This window comes from Chinchilla lanigera, unplaced genomic scaffold (assembly GCF_000276665.1).
Source record: "Chinchilla lanigera isolate Chin_1 unplaced genomic scaffold, ChiLan1.0 scaffold00015, whole genome shotgun sequence".
In the NCBI taxonomy this organism is placed as follows: domain Eukaryota; kingdom Metazoa; phylum Chordata; class Mammalia; order Rodentia; family Chinchillidae; genus Chinchilla; species Chinchilla lanigera.
The window spans coordinates 14,848,921-14,867,644 of NW_004955416.1; the positions used below are offsets into that span (position 1 = coordinate 14,848,921).

Below are 18,724 nucleotides of genomic sequence, written 5' to 3' on the forward strand. Positions count from 1 at the left end.
TTATATTATTTTTAAATCTCATGGTAACCTCTGAATTTCTGAGGTTGAATGTCAGACAGTGTATAACAGAAAAGGAAGATATGTTTATCTCCTCTATTTCAGTACCTCTGTATCTGGCTCTTATGGCTTGTGTCTAAATGTCCCCCCAAAGCCTCATGCAGTCATAGGTGGGACTTTTTCAGAGGTGACTGGATCTAGAGTATGTGATTGATTCATGGTGCAATGCTAAGATTAAGGGTAAGTGATTACTAAATCAGTCCACGTGCCCTAATTCCAGTAGCTTGGATACAGTATAAGGGACAGAAAGAGGCTTGTCTTGTCTCTTGCTTGCTTTGCTACCTTCTGCCTGCCATGAACTGTTTCTCCTCTGTGATGCCTGTCTGTCATGCCACCTTGCCTTGGAGCCAGCCGATTATAGACTGAAACCTCTACAAACTGTGAGCTACATAAACCTTTCCTGCTTTTAATTTTGGGTGTCGGGTACTTTGTCTCAGCAATGAGAGAAAAGTAACTAAGACACTGGCCCTCAAAATCCTTTATCCTCCAGTCCCAAATTTTCTTTTCAGCAATTTTTTCTCTAAGAAGTGAGATCTTGCTGGTGGCGCATGCCTATAATCTTGGCAGTTGGAAACCTTACGCAGGATAATTGTCACCAATTCAAGGCCAGTTTGCACTACAAAGTGAGACCAAAATTCCCCACTCCCACTCCCCCGAAAAAACAACTGTGGTCTTGCTCTATTTCGCAGGCTGGTCATGAACTCCTGGGCTCAAGTGATCCTCCTGCCTCCAACTCCCAAATAGTTGGCCTACTGGTACACGTCACTGTTCCCAGCTCTATTTTTCAGGTTTATCTCCATTCACACCCTTGCAGTAACCCAGAGTTCTACTGAGTCTCAAGCCACCCTAGTAAAGCACTCCTAAAAATACAGCCATTTTCTTTGATGATAACGCTGTTGTTTAAAAGCAATATAAAAATAGTTATCTATCTTTTGATTTAATGAGAAAATTGCATTTCAGAATCCTGTGTTAGAAAAGTACAGCTGATTCCTGGATAGCAAGCAAATAGAAATTTTTTTTATCTTCCTAGTCACTCCCCCTACCTATCACTGAAGGTTTGTTCAAATTTGATCTCTTCAGCAAAGCCTTCTCGAACTCCAAAATAGGTTCTTACTTTGAGTTTCCACAGTACCCTCTCTTTAACACTCATTGCTAATTTCTTTTATTGTTTATAATTTTTTTCTATCTAATCAGACTGACCATGTTTATAGTGAATATATTTTTGTATAATCTATACAAGTCAGTTATCTAATAGACACACAAATGTACGTATATACATATTTGCATACCAGAAGTCCAGACAAAGTGCTTTAGAATCACAGAGAAATGTTGGTAACCGCTTACTGAAAATAACAGTGGTAACATTTAGCCTGGGCCTCTGAGAACAGGTCTGATTAGGTACAGAGCTTGATGGAAGGTTTTCAGAATTGAGAAAAGAGAAAAACCCCTAAAACAGATAACACAGGGTTATGAGGAATGTAAGTGGTTCAGTATGGTTGGAACTTAGACTTGGTAGAAGAACATAATTGGCATTAGAAGTTAAAAAGATCTCTTAGATCCAGAAAGTGGGAAGACTTCGAAGCCCAGCTGAAGGGGCTTTAGCATAGAGTAAACTTGAACACATACTTCTCTTACCTGTTACATATTGTCTAACTAGTTGTAGAAAAATATGGGGGGAATTATACATTTATTTGGTCTATTGTATGATTGGTTTAACTTTTTTTTTTTTTTAAGTACATTAAAGGATCTTGATGCCTCTGACCGAGAAAAGGATGTTCTTAGCACATCAAAGGACTCTTTGTCAAAACCAGAGAAAATGACTACGCGGGAGCCCAGTCCAGAAATCAGTATAGACTATGATGGTACAGAATGATTTCACGCTTATCAGATGTTTAGACATGTCAGATATCTTAGATACTTGCTTTTGTAAACATATTCATTGCATATTCATTCTGTGACTGTATAAAACAAAATGACCAAAAAACATACTATGCCTTTTGTTCTGTATCAAACAATCATTTCCTATTCATTTGCTAGCCAGCATTTGCTTGAACAACTAAAAAACCCAAGACTGTCACGAGGTTTATTCTCTGTCTTGAAAATGCTACCTGTTAGAAAATCCTTTCACATACTCACCCAGAGTTTGCCTCTCTCTAACTTGAACCCTGTGAAGTAAAGATAAAGCTTCTAGAAATTTGTTTCGTTTTGTTTCCTTGAGGCTAAATATTAAGTCTTTTAACCTTTATAGATACTGGTTTATAAACCTTTCATCCTTGTAGTTCTCCCTTGTACATATTCTGGGGCCAGATGTTCATTTAACGTTTAATGCTGTTTTGGCCATTTGTTTTCATTGTTTCTGATTACTTTTTAAAAAATATTTTTCTATTAAATATCTAGTATAAAAGATGCTGTACTTTATTTATAGTGTGTGTATATAATGTACCTAGGTGTATAGTGGTTTTGTTTCCTCTGAGTTTCTATTTATTTTGACCTCTGAATTTATTGTTAGCGATATTCCTGAAATAGTTGATGTCTCAGGCACTCTCTTCAGAGCCCTACACTGTTAACTTCAGTGTAATTTAATCCTCACACCAGCCCTTTTCTGCATCTTACAAATAAAGAAAGTAAGGTCAAGAGAGCAGAATCATTCTCTACAGTTACAGTGCTAAACAGCAGCAGACTCACATCTGGCTATCTTGAGGCCCTGATAGCCACCTAGCTATCCTGTCTTGTATCGTTTCACTGATAAAGTGGCTCCTAGGCCCATGGCACAGAGCCCTCCAGTGCATCGTTAGGGGCCTCCCTCCTAGCTGCCATCATTGCATGGATTGCTCCTCCTTGTTCAGTTAGTGACAGATCTACCTTCTTTTTTTGTTTGTTTGTTTGTTTGTTTTTTGTTTTTTTTCCTGTACCAGGAATTGAACTCACGATGGCACTGTGCTGCTGAGCTGTATCCCCAGCCCCTAGTGACAGATCTGCCTTCTGACTAAGATTTTCTTTCTTCTCCATGGAGAGTCTGGTGGAGAGTCTGGGGCAGCACGAGGGAACTGGTGGGGCATGGGCCCTGGAGGAACACAGACTGTGACAGAAACCTGTCCTCCCCTGTGTGACAGTGGCAGATCATTTAAGCTTCACTGGACCTTTGTTTTCTTTAGGAAGTAAGGAGAACAATATCTACCTTGCTGGGTAGCTGTCAGGACTCGAGGCATACTATGGGCCTTGCCAGGTGGTGGCTGTTGTTATCTGCTAGTCTAGGAATCCTTTCAAAGAAGGAGCTATATCAGAGTGGCTACTTTGTTTTCATGAACACTGCTAACTCTGTAATTATTTCCTCTTAGGGCTCACAAAGCAGCCATTCGATAACACGTTCTAGAATTTTGATTGATTTAACATCAAGATCACTAGCCTGTGGCTTTTGGCAATCAGTTTTTTTTTTTAAAGATTAGGACAGTGTCCGTCTTCATGTTCTGTTACCTCTCTTGTTCACTAGCTGCCTCGCATATCAGCAGCAGGGCCCCTGCCATCTTGTTTGTGGATTTCCTTTGTAGTCTGAGGTGTAATCTGTTTGCGAAGGAGACTTGAGCCTTCCTAATAGCTGAGTATTCATATCTCTCTGAGCCTACCTTGGCTTCTAGTGCCTGCAGACCATTGTGCATTCTCCTCTTTCCAATCTGATGCCAGTTCTCCTTGCATAGAAGATAGAATTCAGCAGCTCTGCTTCACCATCTCCGCGTCCCTGTTCCCAGTCCCTGTAGAATCTCATACCTCATGCAGATGGTTGTCTCCCTGTAGTCTGTCCTCTCTGTCCCTGCTCTGTCCTCTCTGCTTCTTCCTCCTGACCTTTAAACCCTTCAGCTGACTGCTCTTAGTTTGTAGCCCCTGCTGCCTCATTCTCTTCTCTGAACATTTTCTCGTCCTTCTTTCTCTCCTGGTCCTCTAAGAAAACTGTTTCCCACCCAGACATGGTGGTGCATACCTGTTATCCCAGCTTTCTGGGAGGGCCAGGCACGTAGGATAATCAATCAATCAATAAAATGTTTACGCTAGAGCTGTAACTCATATGTCTCGCTGCCGGGTAGCTTGAACCACCAGTGGTACGTGTATGACTACCACATCTGGTGGCTTTTTATTAAGTGATTAGATAATTTGCACCACCAAGGACTGGGAGCATAACTCAGTGATAGAGGGCTCGCTTAGAATGCTTTAGGCTCTGGATTTGATGCCTGGCATTGCAAAAAATAAAATAAAATAACAGAACAGAACATATGGGGCAGGCTGCCTGGATTCATGGTCCAAATGTCATCGTCAGGAATTGCCTTCTTTCTTCCTCTCTTCTGTCCTACTTCTCCATCTCAACTCCACCCTGTTTGTGTTTATCTGTTTTCTGCCTGCCTCTGTGCTGTCTCACTCAGGCAGTGGCAGGGTGGCTACCAGCAGCCTTTCTCAAGCTTGTTGAAAAGAGGTGCTCCTTCTTAGTTAGCTGAAAAATTCCCAGAACTGTTGTAATGCTCGTCAGGCTGCCTCAGATCAGATGCCCACTAAGGGAACGAGAGAGGAGGTGTCCGGAAAGAAAACCTGGGCACTGTGCTGTGCCTTGAGCATCAGCGGGAAGCCAAAACAGCAGGGGGCTCCTGCCCCTCCTTTGTACTCTGTAATGCCACGGTGACATTTACCCGTAAAGTTAGTAGAAGACTCATATCACTGTGTATCATCCAGTGACCGAGCTAACCCTGAGAAATATTATCTTAAAGTAACATGAAAACATAGTTAAACATTCTCATGCTATAGAATAGAGAATCGGATTTCAAGTTAATTCATAGGCCGATAATAGGACAATAAATTATTGTTTATGATCTTGTGTTTACAATTGCTTTACATTTTACATCATGACTTTCAAAGTCTTAAGTCTTTTTTGCTTCCAATGAAAAATATTAACAGCATAATCGCTTTATAGCCGGACCGATCAGTTTGCAGCAGCAGCTTCTTCACGTGATGGAGCACATCTGTACATTAGTGGATACTATTCCTCCTGATGAGCTGAAAGCTTTGGATTGTGGGGATGAGCTGCTTCAGCAGCGGAACAGAAGGTATCTTGAGTTCTCTCCTCTGGGGTATGTCTGACTGTATCTCTACCACTGTGAGTCAGAAAATAGACAGGCAAAGTGTCTAGGCGTCCTGGCCTGGACATTGCATAAGGATGACTGTCACATCACCAAGTTTTGAATTTATTTTTCAAACTTTTCTTTTAGGATTTATAGTCACATTTTTGAGACAGGAAAAAAGATTATATTTTACTACAATTTCCGTTTGGATTGAAAACTGAAGATAGGGGCTGGGGATTTAGCTCAGCGGCAAAAGCGCCTGCCTGGCAAGTGCAAGGTCGTGAGTTCGGTTCCCGGTACCGGAGAAAAACCCAAAAAAAAAAAAAAAGAGAGAAAGAAAACTGAAGATAAACTTTTGTGCCCAACTTAGAAAATGCTTATGTTTATCGTACTGTTCTCTTTTCTCTCGTCAGAAGGAAACTCCTAGCTGAAGCAGATTTCACTAGAAATGATGCCAATCTTCTTGGTTCAGTGTGGACACACAGGCCTGATACGCTCAGTAGCTTTGTGGAGGACAATTCCTGCCCTGCAGGGAGTTCTGTTAAGGAGCTAAGTGTTCCACACCTTCCCTCAAATTCTCTTCCCAACAGAGAGTGTTTACTGAACACCGCCCCAGGAAACACAGGATTCTCAACCACCTCGAGTACTCCTTTTGAAAGACCTTTATTCAGTTCTCATTTACAGAAGTCCTTTGTCAGTAGCAACTGGGCTGAAACACCAAGGATAGAAAAAAGAAACAAGAGCTCTTATTTCCCAGAAAATGTTCTCACAAGCACTGCTGTGAAAGATCAGAAAAAACCTGCTGCTTCAGTAAATGACTTAGAAAGAGAAAGCCAGGCATCCCATGATGTTGATAATTTCGATATCGATGACTTTGATGATGACGATGACTGGGAAAACATAATGCAGGATTTAACAGCCAGCAAAACTTGCACAACTGCCTGTCGGCCTGTCCAGAAAGGTGGGCCACTTAAGTCGGTATCAGAGAAGATTTCTTTAACCAAGACGCACTGTGTCCCAGGGGCTTCTGTTCCATGCCACACTGGTAAGTTTAAAATAAATTGAATGCTTAAATATTATAGGAAAACAAAACTGTCCAAAATAGGAATTGTGTAAGAAAAACCACCGCAAGTCATCAGTGCCTGAAAACCACATTGTTTCTATGCAAATTTCTACGATAATGTGAATTACAAATCATAATTTTAAAAGCAAGTTGCTCTTTTGTCTCTGTAGCAGCTGTAGTTTTATAAAATGTGTAATTATAAGCTATTGTAGTAAAGCTGTAAAGTCATCACCAGTGTGCTTTGCCTTTAACATTTTTTAGTCCCTAAAACAGTAAAGCTCATGAGGCCCAAATTTTCAGTGATTTTTTTTGGTGGGGGGATAGAGAAGAAGAAAAGGTGAATTTATATGCTGAAAATGTGTGTTTTACAATTCTGGATTGAAGAAAAATGATTATAAAGTGGCTCAACATTTTATGTCTTGAAATACTGAGATACAGGACAGTGTAAGAAGGTTATGACTTCAGAAATTTCTTGAAGCAGTCAGACTTTTCTTTGGACCTAAAATACTTTTCACTCATTCATCACATTTGTTGAGTCCTTATGATGTGCCATCTCCTGCTGATTCTGACAGTTTTTTCATTTTTGCTTTTTGTTTTCTTGAGACAGAGTTTCACTGTGTAGTTCAGGCTGGCCTTGAACTCACTGTGTAGCCCAAGCTGGCCTTGGCCTTGAGGTGGTCCTCCTGCCTCAGCATTCTGAGTGCTGGGATAGCAGGCATGTACCGCCACACCCAGCAGTGGTTTTGGTGATCTTAGAAGGATATAGAACAAGTTGTTCTGCTCTCTTGGAGCTTAGAGTTTAATGAGAGGAGCTTCTAGAGGAGTGAAGTTGGCTACTGTAAAGGCTCCAGAGTGAAGCCAAATATAATTTTCAGACTTTACATCATCCCTGTAAAGTTATCACAGAGTGTTTCTAGCTGAAACAAGTGCACATGTGCACAGTTTTATAAAGTATAGCTCTCCCTATTTTTTGCTGTTGATGACTTAATACCTTGGAGGTTGTTCTTACAGTTAGGCTGCTGACCTTTAAAATAGCCCTAATGGATTATTTTGGTCTCGTGTTAGGATGTGTCATACATGACCCTTGCAGTTATCTTGGAGGTAGCTGAGTGTTGGGTGAGAGGAGCTGCCGAGCTGGCAGAGCATCTGTTCTCTCTTGACCGGGAGCCCCTGCAAGGATGCGAACGTGAGCCACTGTGAGAGAGGACTGGGGAGAGCTCACACAACTGAGGCTTCAGGCCCACTAGCACTGTTCACAGAAGGGAGTCAGGAGGAGAGGTAGATTTGAAGAAAAGCTGAGGAGGGCTGTTTCAGACTTATTGAGCACAGTGTTCTTAAGTCATTCAGGTGGACATGGCCTGTTGACAGGTGGAGATGCCTATAGGACAGGACCTCAGGAAGGTGAGGAGAGATCTAAGCCTTCTCTATATACAGTTTATGTTTAAGACCATAGGATTTGAAAGGCTGGGTGTGATGGCACACACCTGTAATCCCAGCACTTGGGAGGTTGAAGCAGGAGGATTGTGGTGAGTTTGAGGCTAGCCTGGGCTACAGTGTGAGTTGAAGCCTAGCCTGAACTGTGTAGCGAAACCCTGTCTCAAAAAAAAAGATCATAGGACTTAGGAAATTACAAAAAAGAGTATATGAAGAGCCCAGTCCTAAGTATGAAAGTCTCGCAAATTTAAGGAGCAGAAGGAAAAGCCACGTGTTATGGTACATGCATGTATTCCCAGCACTCTGGAAGGCTGAGGCAGGAGGAGCACAAGCTTGAGCCTAACCTGGGCAATTTAATGACTTCACAAGACCCTGCAGGGACGTGGAGGTGGTTCAGTACAAAGGCCCTGGGTTCAGTCTCCGGTTTGCAGGGGAAGGGTGTACCCAGAAAAGGCAATTTAAAGCCAGTGGAGGAGTTAGGAATGTAGCTCAGTAATAGAGCATTTGCCTAGCATGCACAAGGCCCTGTGTTCCATCTGCCACTCTGTGAAATAAAACAAAACAAGTAGAAGCCCATGAAGGTCGTGGGAGCATGGAGAGGGGAGGGATAAGTAATACTGGTAGGATCTGCAGAAAAGTGAGTGAAAGACTTGATTTGGGCCTTTAGGGATTTGCTGGTGGCCTTGGGACTGTTGGAAAGAAACCCCACAAAGAATACAGAGTGCTGTAGGTATGTGCCAGTGGTTCTGCGAGGGCAAGGTTAAATGTTAAAACTGTGTAGTTACATTAATGCACTCATTTTCTTAACGTTGATTGTTTTCATAGACAAGTTGGCGCAAAATTTAGCATCCAGAAATACAAAGCAGGAGCGCTTCCAAAGTCTTAGTTTTCCCCATACAAAAGAAATGATGAAGATTTTTCACAAAAAATTTGGCCTGCATAATTTTAGAACTAATCAGCTTGAGGCGATCAATGCTGCTCTGCTTGGTGAAGACTGTTTCATCCTGATGCCCACTGGTATGTATTTTTAGATATGAATTGGCAAGAATCCATTGGCAGATGTTAAATGAAAGCTCTTTAATAGAAATAAAGGAACACCTACATAGCATTTCTGTCATTTAGAGACCTCTTAAACCTCCCATGCCATCGTAAGAAGCGTATCATCTCACATTCTTAGTTCTAGTTACTGACATGATAGAGTTTATAGCCCTTTTAAGATTTTTAACTCAAAGCTCACTGAATTGACTTGATATTGAATTTTTCTTTAGGAGTTTTTCTTTTTCTTGATGTAAATAAGCCTAGAAAGTGAACAACATCAAAAAAATCATTGTCAGAGGCCATGATGGTTTCTGACAGTTTTTTACACACAGCCTAATGGTATGAGGTGGTAAAAATCATCAGCTCTGGAGTAATAGCTTAGTCTTGAAGGGCAGCTCTGCTCCTGAGCCGCATGACCTCAGGCAAGGCACTTGACCCCCACCCATCTCCCCATGTGCATGGGGCTGTAACCATAAAGAGTTCAGCATTCCTTCTCGCCCCCTGTTTTGAGGAGTCGAAGATATTTTTCACTCTGCTCCGTACAAATGCTCTTATGAATGTTATCACTATGTGTGTATCTAAAATGTACCAGTAAAATCTGACTACAAAAAAATTAAAGTAACAAGGGAAAAAAAAAAGACTTCACTCTGCTAATAAAGCTTGTAACACTTACAATTTATAGTCATCCATATAAGAATATTAAATAAGCAATTAGGATAGGAAACAGAAAATCGAGAATTTTAGTGCCTACAAGTAGTCCTGTCTTTTGCTTTAGCAGGTTAGATATTAGCATCTTTATTACATAATGTTGACTAGGCATCTGAATTTTTTCCATCTCATTTTAAAATTAAGACAGTGTTGTCTTAACCAACACTTCAGATTTTATTAACTCTTTGATCATTCTACATCTTCTGTTTCAATCCTAATTTGGCCCTTAAAAACTGCACTGGAAAGGATCCTGGCAGTTGAAGGGTCTTTTCCACCCCAGTTTCAGCTTCTTAAGTGATACATATGTAACAGTTCAAGATAAGGTTTTATTTTAGACCAAAAAAAAAATTTTTTTAACCATTAATCTAATGGATGTTGCAGATGTTAAAACGTCTAGTGAAGGTTAAATGGCATGTCTCCATACATACAGCTAATTACGTGTTAGAGCACTTCTTTTATTCTTCACGTCCTGTTCTTTCCTTGACATTTCCACATATATAGCAAAATAAATTTACCTACTAGTCATGTGAAAAAAGAAGGGGTAGAATCAATAGTTAAAAGAAAAAATTGAAGTCCTAAAAAGTGCTTAGTGCTAGCTTCTGTCATTTTAAATCAGTGAAATTGAAAATTGAGTACTGCATGATCATTTCAGTTATTTTGAAATGTGTACGTGGAGCTGGAGGTATAGCTCAGCAACAGAGCACTTGCCTAGCATGTGCAAGGCCTTGGGTTCCGTACCCAACACTGAAGGAGGAGGAGAAGGGGGCGAAGAAGAAATGTGTCCTCATTGTCTTGGCATTTTGACTTAGTTACATGGCAAGAATGTTTTGGTCTTTCAAAATTATTTCTTCATCTTCTGTTAGGACAGCCAAATGTAGTCCTACGTTTTTATTTCCAAAGGAGGTTAGGACTGTTACTCTATGAATGGCTCCCAACCCCCAGCTAGCTGGTGTTGGAAGGTTCATGCTAATGGTAAAAAAGAATTGGGATCTTCTTTTGTTTGTTTGTTTGTTTGTTTTTCAAGACATGGTCTAGCTATGTAGTCCAGGCTACCCAGCAGTCCCCCCACCTCAGCCTCCGAAGTGCTGGGATTGCAGGCGTGTGCTACCACACTACCAAAAGAGGTAGAATCTTGAAAGCACCTCTGGGTCAGAGAGGTGCTGGGTCATGGTTTAGTGGGGTTTAGTATTGTGTATTTCATTACATTCTAACTCTTTAAAAATATATACACTATATGGAAAGTAATTGTTTTAGTACTAGTATCGTGGTTTTTAGAGACCTTTTATACTGCCAGAAATAAAAAGGTTATTATGCTTAGATGTCCCAAGTAAACTTTTTAAGCAGTTCCATTGCATCTAAATTTCTTACCCTGAATCTTGTCTTTGCTGTTACATGTGCCTATGGTAAATATTCTAAAAGATCATTTTTACACATTGAAATTGCCTAAGTAGTTTGACTCATTCAGTATCGCACATAAATGTTGACACTGTGGCAACACACTTGGTAGCCTATGAGTTTTTTAAAATATCGTATGTAATTTCCTTTGCATCTTTTACCTTCATATTCTCAAGATAGAAGCTAGCAGAATTTTTCCATCATTTGTCTTTCAGGAGGTGGCAAAAGTTTGTGTTACCAGCTGCCTGCCTGTGTTTCTCCTGGAGTCACTATTGTCATTTCTCCCTTGAGATCACTAATAGTAGACCAAGTCCAAAAGCTGACTTCATTGGATGTAAGTTATTTAACAACACTAATAAAAGTGGGCCTTCAGATCAATTACATTTCAATATTTTAGGTAACCTTTGTGTTAAGTAAGTTCTTGAATTATAAGAGTAACAACAGTTAAGTTGTATAGTTAAGCACAGTGTTAGAAAATTCCAGTACATATAACCATCTATAATTCAGGCTCATTTTATTTGATAAGAATTATTTTAATAATTTTTAATTTATATTTTCCTGATTAATTTTTTTATTAATACAAAAGAGTTCTTTTTCTGCTACTACCGGATCAGCATAGTTCTCCTTCCCTTATGTCTTAAAATGCGCATGTATGTGCCCACACACATATGTCTTTTTCCTCGTGACAATTTAAGGAAGTACATGACTGCACTCTACTGAGTTCTTCATATTGTCATCAGCAGAATCGGTTGCAGCATTACGAGTCACCACACCTCAGCAAGACCACTGGTCTGGTGTTCTCTTCCAAAGTACTTCAGCACAGCCAAGTGCCGCTGGCCTTGCTGTCACGGTGCCTTAAAACCTAGAAAACACATTTACCAAAAAAAAATGCAGCCGAAATTAGGACTGGAATTTCTTGTATGCTACACTCACATTTATGTTATCTACAAATACAAAAAGTAAAGGAAGTAAATAATGGGAAGGCTATTTTTAGTTATGCCTGATAAAGATTTTTTTTAAAATATGTGTATTGATTGCTATTATTATGAGATATGTATTTCCTTTGATAGGTTTGATATGTGACTTATAAAATATTTATAAAACCTAAAGAAAAATATAATTCTCACAGATTAACGTATAAAATTTAAATGTATTACTTTTACACTTAGATTCCAGCTACATATTTGACAGGTGATAAGACTGACTCTGAAGCTGCAAGTATTTACCTCCAACTATCAAAAAAAGACCCAATTATAAAACTTCTGTATGTTACTCCAGAGAAGGTTTGTATTCTATCATTATTTCACAATATAGTAATGAAGGCCCCTAGACTATGTATGCCTTTGAAACTTCAACATAATATTTGATGTATAGTATGTTAACTTTCACTCAGAAACCCCCAATGGTAACCTTTTATTATAATTGCTTTATTATTCTTTCTGTATTTTTTCTCAAATATTTGATTGAAAGTTCCAGACATGATATCTTTTTAAACCTAAATATTTCACTGTGCATTTCTAATGTCAAGATATAGGTGCTAGGTGTATTTGTTACTACTTGGATGTGATTGGTTCTAGACCCTGTCGTGGACAAACCTATAAAATATGTCCTTACTTAACTTCTACAGATATGATATATGTATACATAATTTTCCCGCAGATGACATACACACAATATACATGTTTAATCCTGTTACCAGTATAAACTTGGGGTGGCCCTCAGATGTGTCAAGGCAGCATAAAATTTTAGAGCCACTGACCTAATGAGTAGCTGATAGCTGAATGTGGATGGACATTCTAAAGTATCAGGTTTCTTACCCTGCTCTCCTCCTCATAGACTGTAAGAAGAACCGGTTTCATTTAGATATTTTAACACAGCCTAATTGTAATTGTAGTGGTACTTAGAGACTCCAAAATGATTAAAGTGATATGTTTAGATATCATGTATGTTTCTGGTCTAGGTCTGTGCAAGTAACCGGCTAATTTCTACTCTGGAGAATCTGTATGAGAGGAGGCTTTTGGCACGTTTTGTTATTGATGAAGCACACTGTGTGAGCCAGGTAATATTGCTTTTACATCTTGAGATATCAGGGTGCTTTTTTGGTTTGTTGTTTGTTTGGTGACTGGAGCCCAAACCCACAGCCTCGAGCATGCTAGGCAAGCACTTTACCGCTGAGCTATAGCCCTGACTCGCTTGGAATATCAATAAGTTTATACCTTCAATAGTGTGATCTTTCCACAGCTGAGAAAAATCCATATTGAGTGAACTGTTCTGCCATTTCACTGAAGAATAAAGTGGTTTTACTATATTGACCAGTGTTGATAATTTTCATAAGGAAGATCCAAATAATCTGAAAAGGAATTTTTTTTCCCACCAGTGGGGACATGATTTTCGCCAAGATTACAAACGAATGAATATGCTTCGCCAGAAGTTCCCTTCTGTTCCTGTGATGGCTCTCACCGCCACTGCCAACCCCAGGGTGCAGGCGGACATCCTCACTCAGCTGAAGATCCTCAGACCACAGGTGTAAGTTGCTGGAGGTCAGGTATTTAAATGGCCCCAAGGTAGTCAGAGTTGCTGCACATCGGAGTCACCTGTGGGACTTTAAAAGTCCCAGTGCCCAGCTCATACCCCAAGGCAAGTTCAAAAAGAATATCTGAGGCTCGGAGCCAGAATGTTTTTTTTAAATACTCAAGTGATTCCAGTGTGCAGCAAATTCTGAGACCCAGAACCCCAGCACTTTTCTTCACTTGCAAAATTTGAAACTATCCCAGCACCTACTTTGAAAATGTGGAGAGATTGCATGCTCTACCTATTGACCCTGGTATAGTGCCAACAATAAATGAGTTTTTATCTCATTTTGGCTTCTCTGTAGTGCAGAGTATACTTCATGACCAGATCAGATGACTGTGCTTTGTCATTTTCTCCTAAAGTCCTCGTTATATCCAGAATGCTGAAAGCTGTCCAAAAACCACATAGAACAGCCTTTTCACTCCGTCTTCATTTCAGCAGCAGTGAACTTCTTGTTGGCCATCAAGTCCATAATTATTCCAGAAAAAAAACCACTGTAAAAAGTATTCCCATATATATCTAGGTTGTACTGAATTATCATGTATCTACCTGCGATTTTAGAGAGATGCATTCTTTAGCAGGTTCATTGATCAAATATCTATTTAACATCTGTTTATGTACCAAAATCAGTCTACTTGAGAGACTGAGGCAGGAGGATGACAAGTTGGAGATTAGCCTAGGAAACTTAGCAAGACAGTGTCTCAAAATAAAATAAAAGAGGCCTGGGGGGTGAAGCTTATGGGTAGATACGGGTAGAGCATTTATCTGGCAAACATGCCCTGGGTTCGTTCCCCAGCACTGCGCGCACACACACGCGTGCGCACACAACACACACACACACACACACACACACAGTCCCTCTAATTTATTAGCATTGCTTTGTGTTTGAGGTAAAAGCATGACTAGAATGACTGAAAAAAGTACTTAAGTGAATGTTTGAAATCCAACTTTTGTTCATTTTGTTCATTTGAAAATAAAGATAGAGTGGTACCTTCTGTAGTCCCAGCTACTCAGGAGACTGAGGTGGATGATTGCATGAGCTCAGGAGTTCCCCTGGCAACACAGCAAGACTCCATCTGAAGAAGGAAGGAGGGAGGGAAGGAAGGGGGGTAGAAAGGAAAGGAAAGAAAAGAAAGATAAGCTGTCTCTATAAATATTGTAAGAAGTAAAAATAACAACAGTATCTCTCAGAGTCATGAGCAGAACTGAAAGTTCCATATGAAGGGGGTCATGAGATTAAGATAACTGCAGATTAAACTGGCAGCTTCTAAGTTATCTGATCTAAATGAAGGAACTCATGCAGTTTGGGTTTCTTCCAGCCTCTAGGTTGTTTGGTTCCAACCTAAAATATTTTGTTGCTAATAGCACTTTTTTAAAGAGCTAATGATCATAATCAAATGCAAGAATTTTTGAGAGTACTCAGAATTGTGTGTGTGTAATCATAAAATTTGGAACAGTATTTTAACTCAGTCTTACTTGTAAAAGAGTGTTTGCATGAAATTTGGGGGGAAATGTTTTGCTTCCATAACTGAAAGGCATTTTAACACTACACATAAGTGTCCCATTGTACTTTAGGATCTAATAAATGCATGCTAGAACTCTCTTTCTACAAGTACTACACTGATCTCGGGATTTCTTCCCGTGTATGACAGACATGGTGCTTTTTTCCACCTATTCATGCAGTGCAATCCACTGTGGCATTTTAGGGCGTTTGTTTGTTTGTTTGTTTGTTTGTGGTGCTGACTTTCTGGCCCAGGGCCTTGTGTCTGTTAGGCAGGTGCTCTGCCTCTGAGCTGCATGCCCAGTCCTCTTCTTTTCAGTCAGTTATAATAATTGGAAAAAGCCCATAGTTAAAAGAAATTATAGAAATTTTCTTTACATTTGAGTAACTTTTGTAAGTGTAGGATTTGTGATTTATGTTTGAGTAAACAGGGCACATATTTATTTGGAGACAGACCCCTTGAACCTCTTCCATGCTACCACAGGGAGAAAATCTGCCTGGGAAAGAGAAGTGTACACATCAGGAAGCTAGCACATGGTGCCTTGTACATAATTGGTACTCAGTAAGAATGAATAAATAAAACATAGAGGGGTTTTGGCAAATGTGGGTAAAATGTGTAAATTGGGGCGTCTGTTGGCTCCTTACTATATTTGATACTTCTGCATTTGGGTGAGTATAGATTATATAGTGGAAGATTTTAAGGAACACTTTCTGGTACACCATTTCATGATCTTTTTCTGAGAGTAGCCCCTTACTTGGATTAAATTTGCCCAGCTACTGCTGTGCCGTGGCTCTGGTGAAGTTGGGCATCCCTAGAGTTGGAGCTGTGACGCCTTGCTCCTCTCCCCTGCCAGTCTGTGATAATATTGGTCCTCTTGAGGAGATGCAAACATGGCTGATGACACAGGCTTTGTGCCATTCCCTGAGGGCATTCACAGATGGTCTGGAAGAGACCAAAGATAGAGGTGGCTATGATAGAGCACTAGTAATAGATAACGCTTCATACAAGCCCCCAGGCACTGCTCTTGGCATTTTATGCTTGTTACCCACACAAGTCTTGTGAAGTAGGTAACCCTTTCTTTATATCATTCTACACATAAAAAAACTGAGGCACAAACAAGCCAGGTGTGGTAGTGCACATGTGTAACCCTACCACTCTTAGAGGTTGAGGTAGGATGAGCATCAATTCAAACCCAGCGCAAGCAATTTAGTGTTTTAATGAGACCTTGTCTCCAAGTAAAAAACATAAAGGTTAGGGAATATGGCTCAGTGTGAAGGCCTTGGGTTCAATCCTCAGCACTGGGTGGGAAAGAAGAAGAGGGGGTGGGAGAAGGGGAAAGAAGAAGAAAATTAGGTAACTTGCATTTATTTGTGTACCTAACAAGTATCGGTGAGGACTTAAACCCCAACAGTTTGGTTTCAGAACTTTCTAAATACTTAAACAAAAAAAAACTTCTAAATACTATTCCAGATTGCAGAAAGTAGTAGTGATTAGAGGTATAAATTTTGACTGCAGGAACTCAGAAAAGCAAGATTAACCTCATGGAACAATGACCTTAAGGAAGGGTCAAATAGCATTTTATGAAGGATACAGGTACTGTGTTGGAAGAGGTATGGCTTTCTGAATAGTTTAAACAGCTGTGTTGAGATATAATTTGCATACCATACAATTCACTGGGGCTTTTTAGTTTGTTCATAGGGTTGTGTAACCATCACCACTATCTAATTTTAGAACATTTTTGTCTTCCTTAAAAGAGACTGCATACCCATTAGCAGTGCATCCTTTCCCCTCCGCCCTAGGCAACCAACCGCTCACCCACTTTCTGCCTCCATAGACTTTTCCCTGTCCTGGACATTTCATGTACAGGCCAAAAGTGTTCCTGTTTTCCGCCTTTTAAATATTTGTAGATACATGGTAATATATCTTGGGGGTGGGATCCAAGCCTAAACACCAAATTCATTTATGCCTCATATGCACAAAGCCTGAAGATAATTTTTTATAATATGTTTAGTGTGCCTGTGTTTTCACTCCAGCTCATCACATGAGGTCATGTGGGGAATTTTCCATTGTTGGTGTCATGTTTAGACTCAGAAAGTTTTGAATTTTGGAACAATTCAGATTTCCAGCTTAAGGATGCTCAACCTTTTAGGTAGAATCATACAATTATGTGGCCTTTTGTGACTGAGTTCTTTCAGTGAGCATATTTTCAAGATTCAGCCATGTTATAGCGTGTCTCAGTACTTTATTCCTCTTCTGTTCTCTTCCTTTTTTCTTCTGTTATTTTTAGTAGGGGACATTGAATGCAGGCATTCCTCATGATATGCAAGTGCTCTACTGCTGAACTACTCCTGCAGCTCTTTTTATGTATTTTTTATTTTGAGGCAGGAGCTCACAGTGGAATTTTCCAGGCTGGCCTTGGACTTGTGATCCTCCTGCCTCAGCCTCTCAGTGTAGTCCTTTTTAATTTCCAAGTAATAACTTTATTTTGTGGACACTAGGATGCATTTTATTCATCCATGCATCATTGATGAATGTGAGTTATTTCCTTTGTTTTCAAAATATGAATGGTGCTGCTTTGCATATTTGTGTACAAGTTATATGCATATGTGTTTGGGTAGAATTGTTGGGTCATATAGTATTTATATGGTTAGCCTTTTGAAAAACTACTACACTAACTTGGGCACCGTGGCACAACCTGTCTGAAAAGATAGAAAAGGCTGGGGGTGTACCCAGTTCAATTCCCAGTACTGAGGACAAAAAGAAAACCTGCCAAAATGTTCCCAAAGTGTCTGCACCATTTTCTGTGACCTTCAGCAGTGTGCAGGGGCTACAGCTTCTCCACATCCTCAGCGCTTGTTACTGTCTGCACTGTTACAGCGCTGTGAAGTGGAAGGTGAACAGTGTGTAAGTAGGGAAGGAGTGTGAGTCCAGGACTGAGGGTGCTTCTGGCATGAATGTCCAGGTCAGGCCCAAGGAATGGCCTTACCCATGGGGTAAGTGGAAGCAGAGAGATGTGCCTGCACGGGCAGCGTGAGGCCCCCTGCCAGGGCCTTGTGTGTGATGGTTGTGGAGCGTCTGGACTCTGTTCTCATGCAGGCACTTTAGCTGGGACGTGGCTTGATCTGGGCTCAAGGGTCAAATGGTAACCTGGGCTGTGGAAGAGGAGCTGGAGTAGGGGGCGTGAAGTTAGAGGAGGGCAGCCCTCGAGGAGCCCCTTGTACTCCCCTAGGAGAGAGGTGGTGGTAGTGGTGGTGTTAGGGGCTGAGGAGGGAGGGGTGAGGAGGTGGGCAGAGCTGAACCTGTGAGACTGAGCAGGAAGGTGGATATAGTTGAAGTTTACCCAGTTTCTAGGCCGGGTGAGTACTACACTGCTGGAGGGAAGGATGGATAAAGAATTGGATTTCAGATGAGTGATGTTTGGGGTGTCTGAGGGACAATTGCTGATCACTGAGGCAGCAATTGTCCCAAGTTCTTGTTACATGTGCCTCCTGGGAGAGTCAGAGAAACCTGCCACTTGCACAGTTTAAACTTGACACCTACTAAAGGTTTTCAACAAGAGTTTAGATAGAATGTGGTATGTGCTAAATGTCAGCATTTATAAACAAAAGTGTTACCTAGCAGCTAGATGTGGCTGTCATCCCAGCACCCTGGGAGGCTGAGGCAGAAGGATCAAACATTCGAGTTTAGCCTAGACAGCTTAGTGACTTAACAAGACCCTGTCTCAAAATAAAAGGTGGGGGTGGGGTGGCTGGGGAAGCAACTTAGTACAAAGGCCCTGTGCTCAGTCCCTACTGCTGCCCAAAACAAACAAACAAAATGGCACAGGGGTAACTCTTTTAGCAGTCAAATATTTT

General features: G+C 40.6%; 1 protein-coding gene across 4 annotated transcripts in view; it reads left to right on the plus strand.

The window, feature by feature from the left end:
• Positions 1-18,724, plus strand: part of Blm (Bloom syndrome, RecQ helicase-like) — an 85,113-nt gene that overhangs the window by 34,168 nt on the left and 32,221 nt on the right. For all 4 annotated transcript variants that reach the window (XM_005381505.2, XM_013512657.1, XM_005381506.2 and 1 more), the window contains exons 5-12: positions 1,792-1,919; positions 5,012-5,144; positions 5,573-6,204; positions 8,482-8,673; positions 11,013-11,131; positions 11,967-12,080; positions 12,758-12,856; positions 13,175-13,323. In XM_005381505.2, the coding sequence (XP_005381562.1) occupies positions 1,792-1,919; positions 5,012-5,144; positions 5,573-6,204; positions 8,482-8,673; positions 11,013-11,131; positions 11,967-12,080; positions 12,758-12,856; positions 13,175-13,323 (1,566 nt within the window). The remainder of the gene's footprint in view (positions 1-1,791; positions 1,920-5,011; positions 5,145-5,572; positions 6,205-8,481; positions 8,674-11,012; positions 11,132-11,966; positions 12,081-12,757; positions 12,857-13,174; positions 13,324-18,724) is intronic.